General features: G+C 43.5%; 1 protein-coding gene across 1 annotated transcript in view; it reads right to left on the bottom strand.

Moving 5' to 3' along the window:
- Window positions 1-12134, bottom strand: part of MACROD2 (mono-ADP ribosylhydrolase 2) — a 905314-nt gene that overhangs the window by 4206 nt on the left and 888974 nt on the right. Inside the window, exon 17 of the mRNA XM_075708098.1 lies at window positions 1633-1716. Within this exon, the coding sequence (XP_075564213.1) occupies window positions 1633-1716 (84 nt within the window). The remainder of the gene's footprint in view (window positions 1-1632; window positions 1717-12134) is intronic.

Here is a 12134-nt window from a genome sequence, read left to right as displayed (position 1 = left end):
GCAGAGCATTTTTCTGCAGCCTTAGCAAACACCCTTTTCCTGTCCTTCATATAACTTAGAAAGTTCACAGAAAAGGAAGTTACAAGATGAGTTATATGTAGAAGACCTTAGAAGATAAGCAAGATCTGAAACAAAGAAACCCATCATGATTGTCATTTCAGAAGCTGTCAGCTGATCCAGCTGTGCTGCGCTACAGCACACGTTACAAGAGCTAAACAATTGCTTTTCTTTACAGCAGGAAATCCGTTAAGATATTCTTTTAGTAAATTTGGATTTGCTTTCACTAAGTAGCCCAGACCATTCCAGGGATTTGAAATTCAAATATTTTAATGTGACTATGACTTTTTGGTTTGTTTGTTCAGAGGATGAGGAGAGAAGGCTGGTTTCGCTTTATTCAGCATGCTTACTAGTAATAGCATAATCCCTAGTATTTTTAAAAAAAGAAAATCCATTATGCACGTTTTCTTTTCCTGTGCTTGCAAAAACTTCCCTACAGGCCAGTATCTAAATCAGCCACCGATTCAAATACTGCAGCATGATCTGACATCACAGAAAGGAAATCATCATTAGATTCTTGCATAACTAATATCAAAAAGAATTAATTGTTTTGTCTTTGAGATGTAAAAAAGTATGCCATGCCAATGATGAAGAGGTTAAAGGAGTTAAAAATCAGCCTTTGCTACAGGAGGAGTCCACAATAATAAAACGAGGACTGTAACGCCAATTCCAAACCCACTGCCGTTTGGAGCAGTAAAGAGGACCCTTTGAGGAAAAACCAAGAAAACCCCTTACATAGCTCCGTTAAGCTGCAAGAGCTGATCTAGAGGAGTGATAAAGGGTCTGCCTCACCAAAACCTAAGCGCCAGGATGCTGATCCCATCTGTTATTTCTTTACACACAGAAAGAACCTAGAAGAACAATTTTTTTTTTGTTTATGAATATGTTACGCACTGCAGAGCTCGAGCAGTGTCCTGGTACTCAGCCCTTGCCGGGACTTTGTCAGACAGCTGGATCGTCCGTTCACTCCTCAGTGACAAAAACCCCCTCATTTCCAAGTCAAGAGATTCGGGTTGATAATGTCCACAAACCTGACTGGAACTGCTGTTGGGCCACCAAATTGTGACAATTTTATCAATCGTAAATGTCCTAGGGAACTTCCATCTGCTACCAGACTGAGCTATGCATGGACTCTGAAGGAGGAGGAGGAAGGAAAATCAGCTCTGAGCTAGGAGGAGGCCAACATACGAGTTCAGAGTGGTTATACAGCCAACGCTTGCCCCACAATGGAGCTGGGCACCAGCACAGACATTTTCAGAAATATCTTCTGACTCCTGTGCGAGATCACACACATCTTGGCCAATTCAGTATCCAAACCAAAATTACAGTGGGTTTAAAATATTGTTTAGTTAAAAGGCAAGCAGATTGAACAAACCAACTGAACAAACCCAGTCAACTAGAAGAGCAGGGGTAGGGCACTGAAAAGTACCTCCACCAGACTTCCAAGACTCTCAGGAAGACTCAGTTGAAGAGATTATAAATCTAACTCCTATTTTGGGGGGAAGTGTACAAAAAACCCCAGAAAGGCATGCTACATATCCACTTCAGGACAACTAAAATATTAGAACAACATACCATCCTTATTTGAAATGTCTGCTGCTTCACATGAGAGATCAACTTTCATAGGCTCCGCAGAAGTTTCCTCTTTCCCTTGCATCCCTATAAGAAAAGCCAAAAAAGGAAAAAAATCAGTACTCACAGTACCTGATTAACGTATAATTCTTAGACTCCGTATGCCTGGTTTTTTTTCTTTTTCTTCTGGCATGCTCTTACCTTTATAGACTCTGCTGCTGTATAGTGGCAGCCATTAGAGAAAAGGGCAGAGGATATAGGGGGAGGAACATGATTTGAAAATAATTGCTTGAATATTTGTAGCAATCTGCAGTCTTTTCTAACTGGGATTGTTAAAACCACATCATGGTGTGTGCTTCTGCCTCCCTGCCATTCTTTTCTCATCATTTTTGAAGAATCCCTTCTGCTCATAAAATGCAATTTATGATGGGGACCTAATCACACTTATAAAGTTTCTCAAGCTAGCAGAATAAAAATAGATACAGTGAGAATTCAAATATATTGGGTAGTCAGACACAAAGTAGAATCTGAATTTAGGAAAATGCATTTTATCGCTGTAACTCAACATTTTTATCTCTTCTACCTCAGGCTCGTCTGGAAGCTTAGATTCAATCTCCTAACAATATCTGAAATGGAAAAAAAAAGTGGTTTTGCTGTTTCGTACACAGTCCTCCTAATATTCTGCCATTTAGAGCGCCAAGAAGCCAATTTTTAGTTAATTTCCATCACGCTACTTCTCTACTTCTGTGGCTGCTATAAAGCCTGTTGCACCTATCCTGCGGTTGAACTACAGGATGTCAGGCTATTGGTTGCTAAGCGATCCAGACATTTGGGTGGTTATTATGAGACAGCAAAGTGTAGCAAGGACTGAGACATCTCAAAAACAGTTTACTCTTACGCTGAAATCATTTACCTCTTCAGCAACAGAGATTAAATATTCACAGTCCCACAAACACCTCCTTCCCCTTTCTGTGGAAGTCTAGAGTGAGGTTTTTTAATGCACTTCAGTGCACTATGCTTATTTTGTCCAAAAACATGTATCTACCACTGAAGTTTTCAGCCAGTTTTCCTTCTAATCATATCTGTGAGCCAATACATTGTCATGGGGATCTTAGTCTCTGTGCTCGCTATGTTGGCAACGCTATTCTCAGGGGCAACTTCCAGCACGCTACCTATGGTTCTGTGAAGCGTTGAAATGCTAAACTAAGGACGCAGCACATACAGAAACCAACAAAAAATAGCCACCGGAAAGCTCAGTTAGCCATTTCAGCAAGCACGGGGGCAAGTGCGATGGATGACTTTACAGTGATGGAGACGTCACCCATCATTTTGATAGAACTTGTTTCTAGTGCAGAAATCCTTCAGCAGATCTTCGTATCACCAGCTCCACCCCTTCCACACTGGTGTAAATCATCTCCCCGTACAAACAAACAAAATGTCTGTAAACACCTGTGACTATGAACCCCGCCTGTCATCGAATGCCTGAGATGGTCCCTTTGCAGGCGCATCAAATCCCTGACACTTCTCCAGGGAATTCAGAAGAGTGAGTGTGGTTTACTCCTGAGGTTTCTTATGCGTCAACAGGCCTAAGCTTTCCCAGCGCTCACCCACGGCTCTTTTTCGCTCATGCAAAGGATAAACGGAGGCCACCCCATTGCGGAAGCCGGGAGCTGGTCAAATACAAGGCTGAGAAGGTATGTTCAAAATTCCTGCCTGACTTCCTCTAGCAAAATCAATATGAAATTTGAGTGACTATGAAAGCACTGGTTAATCAAGGAAATCAAGGAAGATACACTGAAATTTGGATTGTGCTTCATTTTGATTAGCTGGGGGGGGACAGCTCCATGAAAAGCAAAATTTTGGGAAACCAACCCTCCCACCATGAGCATGGCCTGCAGCGGACGCAGCCCTTCCCACCAAGATGCTTGGATGTCTGATGCAGGGATTCGGGATCCCTGCTAAATGCCAATGCACTCTGACTGGCAGCTGATGCCTCTGAATCAGACTTTGCCTCTTCTAAAACACCGCCTATTAACCAAATAAAGCAGATACGCTATGACAGGTTACGTCTTGGCTCCCAGTTTCTCTAACAGCAAGAGATACCTAGTCACTCTCCTCTTGTCAGCTCCTTAAAGGTGCCCGTGTGAAGTTCCCAGCCCCTATCACAAGATGTCCCATTAACTAGCCAGCACTCCTGGCTTCACCACGCTGCCAAAAGGTTTCTCGCTTTTGATTTCAGAAATCTCTCATGCAGCTGACAGGTGCAAAGGATTATTGGCACGGTGCTAGATGAAGAAAGAACCTAATTAAAGAGAAGACATTTTGTGCATATACATGTGTGTGTGCACACGTGTGCACATGTGCTAATTAGGGCTGCCGTCACAGGGACGAAAGCAGAAGGCGTCGAGGGCCCTCAACACCAAAAGCTATAGGTTCGCCTCTCAGGGTGGGCAGCCCTAGAGAGAGGCTGGAAAGAGTAACAGCAGCAGCAGCAGATGTGCAAAATTACTTTTCAAGAGGTTTAGGGCCATAAACATTGTCAGAAGAGCCCTAATGTGCGTTCTGCATTTTCACCTTCTTTCCAAGTCTGAAGAACTGATTCCTCATCCCTTCTAGGAGGGGATTATGGCCATATTGGGTTTTTCTAGAGGGTACGTTGATTGTTAGATATTGTCAGCAAGAAAATGATAGTGGGTAACAACGTTCAGGGACAAACAAGGTAGAAGATACTTTAAACCTTAACAAAGCCGAGCACCACCACAAACCTTGGGAGAGGGCTTGCACATTATATTGTCCAATTTTTGGGAAGACTTTCAGACTCAATATAAATCTTCATTTCTTCCCTCGCTATTATTGCGGGTGGAGGACAGGAGCATTCACTATACTGCCGATGCATGTGGAAAGGGTATTATCCAAAAGGCTTCTTCCCCACCGTGCAGTAAAACCGTGTGCCACACAGAAATGAGCCCATTTCACATAAACAGCAGAACTCGATCAATACCCGAACCGCCTTGACAACCAATTTATTCTAGAGGCCTCCCCTCACCCCCTTGTTTTGATTGCTTCAGGTTAGAGCACGAACAAGCGAGGTATTTCGGGTCTCCAAGCAGGAGTTGAGAGTTACTGAAGGGGAGGGAGCCTGGGAGACACCACTTTCAATTTCAATTACCATTTCCAATTGCGCTCCTGACAGAGCTCGTTACCTGAACCCTTTGCAGGCTGGTTACACAACCAGCCTAGCACTAAGTGACAACAGGCTTCTGGTGCAAGCAAGGATGGCTCCTAGCCTTTTGAAACACACTAAACAAATATATACCAGGAAGATGGAAATCTCTGTACTATTATTTAATCTTCTTTTCTCCTCTACAGTCACAATCTGTCAATAGCTCCATGTGCTTACAGCTAATACGCTGTTCTTTCTCTGGAGAAACGCAGTTCCAGATTCATGTGCAATTCATGAGATTAACATGAAGATGTGGTGGTTGTTGGTACATTAGCATCAATTTTAAAAGTGCCCGAGTACAGAGGTCAGACATCTATTCTCCACACCCCTGATAAATCCTAGTAAGTAAAAAATGTAACCCTCCTCCCTTTGCACAAGGTTTACATCTATTTCAAGTGATAAAAGCAGGCAACTATGCAGTCTTAGAAGCTGTAACACAGAGCAATCCATAAAACTCATTTTTACTTGATCATCAGCAAGGCTTTGCTGTGTACTGAAGTGTGCCTTTGTAATCAGGAGAGAGAGGCAGGCTCCTCTCCGAGGTAATTCAAAGCAAAATCCCAACGTAGTCCCCCTAGAATCGATAAATCATTCCTGGAAGGTACCTGAACTGGGTTTCTACTCTGAGCTGCCCACCTTAAAGGAGTTTATTTCTCTTTGCTGACTATCAAGTGAGCCTGGGAGATTGGGCTCTCTTGGCAGAGCCCAGCCTGGAAGACCAGCCTTGGCAGAGTCCTCGTACCGGGTATGGGTAAGGGATTGTCAAGTGGGCTCTGAATCAGGAATCTGGATTTCTGCTATCAGTTCCTAGCTTGTTATGAGGTCGTAGACTAGCTTTAAGACAAACAGAAAAACAGAATTCATGCATCCATGAGTTTCGTCAGTGCAATCAGGCAACACCAAGGTAATTTAAATCTTAAAAATTCTCCAATTTTAGAAGTTTTGCAGCTAAATGGGAAGTACTGGCCCTAAGATAATTCTGAATATTTGAGGAAGAAAAGGGTTATCAATAATACAATAGTCCAGACAACTACTTCTATTTTTACAGGCAAGATGGCAAGGTCATTATTCCTGTAACATGTCTGCCCAGCAATTTTGGGTGTTGCCACAGGAATTCCAATCAAATACTATCCTGCTCATGGACAGTTTGCAACCAGGAAATTCATTAGTCGTAAATTATTTGTAGAGTGGTTGCTTCTACTCGTGTTGTATACTTTGAAAAACTCACCTCTGTCATTGTGTAATATGAAAACCACATTGCAGCTATTCTGAACGATCCAGATTTCCCTGATTCATACCCACTGAATGAAATTTATTATTTCAAGTTTAGCTGTAAATATGCTTCCCCTAACTGGGAGACTCTGAGAGACAAAGGCTCATTAAAATCCAAATTTCCCTGGTTAAAATTTGAAGACAACATTTTTTATCTGCAGCAACAAAAAAGACAGACAAAGCTCTTCTGACCCACAGCTGCATTGTCTTATCTGTCAAAATCACTTCCATTTTGCCTGCTCTGCAAATAGCCAGGGCTGTTTTTTCCTTCTTCCCAGTCATTTCACTGTAGCTCTTTGCTAATGTGACTGTCAAGCCTTCATGTACTTTGTTTACTGCTGTATTTTAGGAGCATTATAAATGCTGCTTCACTTAGAAACTGAAGCTGTCTGTGATGCAAGGCCTCAGTTTGACTCCTGTTCGACACCTCCATCCGGGATTGACTGACCCTTTCAACCAGACCAGATTCTACCACATAAAAGATTTATGCTGTCTTCTTGTATGGCTCTACATGCAAAACCACCCAACCCGCTGCTCTCAGGGCTCTAAAACAAACACAGCGATCGCTGTCCATCTGTACTTTGTTATGTTCAAGATGGCGGGCAGTTTTCCTCTCGCTATCCTTCGGCAACGCACAGGTCGAGCACGACGGCGCCAAGTCTGCAGGAATGGCACTGCCGCAAAGGTGCCTCTCACTGTTCAGCGTGGCTTCATTAACAACAAACATCTCCATCTGTTACATCAGGAATATTCTACCTTGATCAAAAAAAACCCCAGCAATTAGGCACCATAGAGATGAAAAGAAAACTCAAGGATGCAGATTTGAGAGGAGGGTGTGCTGGCCAGGACGCTAGCTTTGCTGGGCTTTTGAAGGTGTTGAGCATCATTTCTTAAAGCCACGCGTGGGCTGTCAGGATTCACGCTGCAGCCCCTTCATTGTTAAATGGAGTGTTTACCCTCCCTTTTGGCATGCGGGCTTTGTCTCCCAGAGTAACCCAGTGCAATGAGGCTCCCCGTCCCTCCAGTGTAGCATGCATCATGTCAGCTCTCTGTGTTTGTGCAGGCAGCTGTACCTAAAGGTATCGCCCTGCTTCCAGCCACTGTTATTGCCAGCTCAAGCTGAACCACAATTTTTTTTAACGCGATTTAAAAGTGTCTAAGATCCGCTTATCCCTATCCCCTTCCAACCCTTTATTAAACACACTCTTAGTAAATCTCATTACGCTTCCTTTTCCCTAAAGGTGGGAATGGGAGTGCAGTGAGCATTGTCTCTCAGCAATATGGTCCATAAGACCCATACAAATTGGGCGTCTCTAAAATCGCTAATGCCCATCAGGAGCTCTTTGTATCTTTTGTCTCTCTGTAACAACAGGATAAACCTGCACACAGCAGGCGCTTGATGAATACAAGGGCATATCGTTTTAAGAAAAGCCCTTTTTGAATTTTTTTATTCTGACAAAGCCTTAGCTGTGTAAGAGGCCACGTTGCTGTTTTCCAGACGTTCATTCTGTGAAAGCTCTCATCAGAGAAGAAGCCTGCAGCAGGGAATGTCTGAAATGGAGCACCCAGAGGCTTTCATTGCATTCCTCAATCGCTGGCTGTTAACACAACTAAAATGTTGCCTGGCTGTATTCAAACTAGTAGATCACCTGTCCTGAATGGCTTCCAAAGCCCTAGTGCTCCATTTCCCTGCCTACAAATAAGGCAGATAGCATGCTCAGCAGTATTAGGAAAAGTGAAGGGTTTCTGAATGAATAGAAATGGCATGATTATTTACCTTTCTTTCCCGTTCTGTCATTTTCCCTGCCACCTTCAACTGTTTATGAAACTCTTAAGTGATTTGGTTCAGTTCCTGATCACTAGCTTCCTGACCCTAAAAAGCTGCGTAGGTGTGAGGAATTACAGCCCTGGAAGACCCTTTTGAGTAAGCTGCAGGAAATCTCCAGGTCTCCTAAGGCTCAGCTTTCACCAGGGGGAATGATGTTGGGCATTCAGAAACGTTCTTCTAATTCCATGGCTATGGGAGCAAGCCTGCTGAACGACCGCTGGCTGGCAGAATGACACCTACACCTCCACTCCCATCACAACATTATTTTCTCTGCACACTCACCATGCTCGTTACCATGTACCTAGTCTGTCCTTGTATGGCAAGTTTAATTCCCCTTTGCACCACTAACCTGGGGCAAGGACTTGGTCCTTAATTTTGAAGAACCGATCTGGGATCCCAGTGGCTTTAATAGGCCTTGCTTTCCCCTCCAACACGAACAACTTAATAGCTCGTGTTGCCGCTGGATTTTCCGTCAGCACATACTTTGCCCTTATCCCATTTCAATCTTGCATTCACTGTGTTTTCTGGGCATTTCAAATGATCTTGAGGCAACCACAGCAAAGCAACAGACTGTGAAAGCAAAGAGGTCCTGGATCTCTTAAGTAGGCCAGATTTGTCAGAACACCACACTACTTATTTCAGAAAAGGGAAAGAAACTTTCTGTTTCCCTCCAAAGGAGCCACTCCAAACAGAAGAGCCTGTGCCAGTCCTCAGCCCTAAGCAGCTGCAGGAGAACTAGGTGGGTGCTGGGAGTGAATAGAAACAATATTTATAAAAGAAATTATAAGGAAAGGCTGGGGAGGGAGAGGGTAAGAACCTGAGAGGACACAAATAGCAAATTGCCCAAGAACTGGAAGTTAGAAAAGTTCCTTTCAGCCAGGCACCCGCATCTTTTACGAAGTCCCCGCTCTCCGTCTACAGCGGAGAGGACGATGGGGTGAAAAAGGGTGCCATCTGCACAGGACAAAAGGAGGTTTGCCTGAGTTTCTGGTAACGTACAGGTGGGGCCGCTTACCCTTATGGCTGCAACCATTTATTTCTGGGGTCACTGCTTCTGAAAGAGATTGCTGCTGAGTCAGAGAGGAGCCCTGGAAAATGTTCCGTTCAATTCCTTTTCAAGGAGACTATTGCCAAGTATATGAAGAATGACCTTCAAAGAGGCAGGGAACAGCAGCAGAAGGGTAAATAAGGAGGGCGTATGGATCTACCTTAAAGGCAGTAACAAAGTACAGTGCAGGAGAAAGACTCTTCTGTTATTTATCCAGAGACCCCAACCTAAATTTTGCAGCTTAAAATAGAACAGAATATTCACAACAAGGAGAGGCACATGAAGTTCAACTAAGTTCTGCTAATAGATGTGACCTTACTGGTACGCTGTAATTTTCAAACATTTTGTGACATAAAGATACAACAGCCAGCATGAAAAATAAAAAAATTAATTAAAAAACTCCAAACACCAAAAAATCAAACCTCAATAAAAACTCGGATAACTAGAGGTAGAGTATACAACACCTGGCTGAAATGACTTGCTTTCTGGAAAGAGTACTTGTATTTCTAAAGGCTCATCACCTCCTGACCGAGCACTCTGTTTTAATTTTTAGAAACCTGTTAGCTTCCTAAAACCAAGTTGAACATAATACGGAACTCATTTGCTTGAAAAGAAGTGGTAATTGGCAGCACTCAGTAACAAAGACCTTACAGATGATACTTACCATATTTTTCCCCTACTGACACACATGTTCAATAATGATAGTTTTTCAAAAACAATTAAAGAAACATATCCTTTTTTTTTAAAAAAAACCTGAGCTCTGCTCTGACTCCTTCAAAGCCAAAATTTTACAGTCAGCTTTAACTATATGGTGATAAACACAAATCAGCTATAAAGGACTAATTTTGCTACTGAGCTCCTCACCTGTTCCAGTTCTCAGAGCTGTTGTTTAGGACCTGGATGGTGACTCATTAAAATATAACAGATGTTTAAATAAAACACACACACAGGCACACCTGTGCGAATATATTTACATTCAAGGGCAGTAAGCAATTTTTCGTAAATAAATGGCTGGGGGTTGTTTTCCCTCTGTAAAGAAGGGAATAGCCGAGTGATAGATGGCGATGCTGGATATATTACCCAAGGCAATGCTCTCCATTCTGCTTGGAAAGCACCTTGCGCCCTGTGGAGAGGAGCCATCGCTGAAATCGGCCTTCTGGAGATTTGCGCGGCTTTTGCTGTCAGAGGATGTCATTAATGCTGATTGCTGCCCCCGTTTCTCTGGTGAAAGCCTGGCATCCTCCACTACAGCAGTGAGTGAGCCAACACCAGCCAGCCTCAAAGGAACGGGCGGGAAAGCAAACATATTGCAAGTGCTATGTTACATCCTAAGCGTGGATGCCATTTCTAGTTTCTACTGCTAACTGGATGAATATAAGAACACGATTTTACGACGATGACGTGGAGTAAGATGTTTCCCCAGGAAACAGCACAACTACATCAGAGCAAGGGGTGGTCTAACCTCCGGATGCCCTATGCCAGCAGGCAATAACCACATCCTCCTCTCAACACAGAGCACATAGAACTAAGCCATGAGCAGACCAAAATCCCTAAATCATAGCGCTGTCAGAGGGAATCGCATGCCACCTACTCCCAAACCGAGACAAGCCTAAAAGAACAACCTAGCTGCTACAGCGGGCGTTTCAGCTCCGTGGTGGCAATCACGGTCTTCTACGTATTTCAGTGGCATGTCTTAAAAGTCAGCTTTTGCCACTGACATTTTGGGGACTTAAGGGAGGTGCAGAGCGAGACAGCGATAGCGTAGCTGGTGTTTAACACTTGAAATACCCACCCATCCTCCTGACACTCACCCTCCTCCCATGAAGCCAGGAGTATTTCCAAAACACTGAAAAGCACAACAGTAAAGATGACTCCTGTGGGTTGCTTTTAGAAAAAAATTATCCACCAGCCTGGGTGTTATCATCTGCACCTTAGGAGCATATCGCCACATGATGATGGGCTTGGTCGGTATTTCCTGGCAAGGCTAAAGACTGGATTTAGATTACCAAATCAATGAGGTTTATTTGCTCTATTTCTTGGAGAAAATTTTAAGGCCAAATTCAAAATTCACAGTGTGGGGTAGAAAAATTTTGCCCACAACAGGGCTTCCAGAAAAGCAATTTTGCAGGCCAGGAAAAAGCAAGCGTCAGTACTGGCAGTCATACGCTTGCTTCTCTTCCTTGCGGAGAGCCATTATGCAGTGTTTTCTAAAATTGTAAATGTTCTTTCTGGCTCACAATGGGAAACAACACTAATATGCATCACAGGGTGTGAGATAAAATGTGCGGCGCTATTGTTGCCTTTGATTTGTCTTCCATTTATATCAGCTCTCGGTAAGAATTACACAAAGACAGAGCTGCAGATTTTTCTTCTCAACTTTTTCACATTTCATCCTTTGTTTGGTTCATAAATTCTAGGGTCTAACTAGGATGTTACATCAGAGACAGGAATTTACATTTAGATAACATAATGCAAAGAATACTAACAACCATAATGCTCCCCGGCTCCAAACAGCTCCAGAGTACTTCCCAACTGACCTCAGCTTTGTAAAACAGGGATCTGGCTTATTTGCTTTAAGCTGAACATTTCTTTCTCTTTCTCCAGCAACCTAACATTCAGGGGTTTTTTTTTTTGGTTGTGGGTTGGGGTTTTTTGTGTGTGTCCCCCTTTCCCCCCCTGCCCCTTTTTCTTGATTTTAGTGAGTCTCGCTCCCTGTGCTGCCCCTGACTTAGTCTCTAGCTATGGAGATGGCTCCAGTTTGCAGCCTGGGAAAAAGCCTGGGAAAAGACCTTGAGCACAGTGGGGAAGTGTGATAACTACAAGAGAAAGACCAATTTGTTTCTTGTGAGTTACCTAAAAAGTAGATAGCAGGCACCCCCAAGAACAGCTTTCTGATTGCAGGAGACTTTAGAGAGACAGCTTTTCTTCTTCAGGACCCTACACAAGGACCCATTAATTGTGGGCAAGCAAAAAGCCAGCAATGTGCATTAGAGCCACAGTAAATCACTCTGGAGAAGTCCTCAGTCAGGTTCATCAGCTCTGACATCTACCAACGTTGACACCCAGGTCCAGTCATTTACCAGATTTGCAGCTCAGCCTAGGTGGAGGGGGCAAGTCCTGGGGTCTTTTTTGCC

Source organism: Pelecanus crispus, chromosome 3, assembly GCF_030463565.1.
Source record: "Pelecanus crispus isolate bPelCri1 chromosome 3, bPelCri1.pri, whole genome shotgun sequence".
In the NCBI taxonomy this organism is placed as follows: Eukaryota; Metazoa; Chordata; class Aves; order Pelecaniformes; family Pelecanidae; genus Pelecanus; species Pelecanus crispus.
The sequence above is the reverse complement of the archived record's forward strand: the minus strand, read 5'-3'. Positions and strand labels throughout refer to the sequence as shown.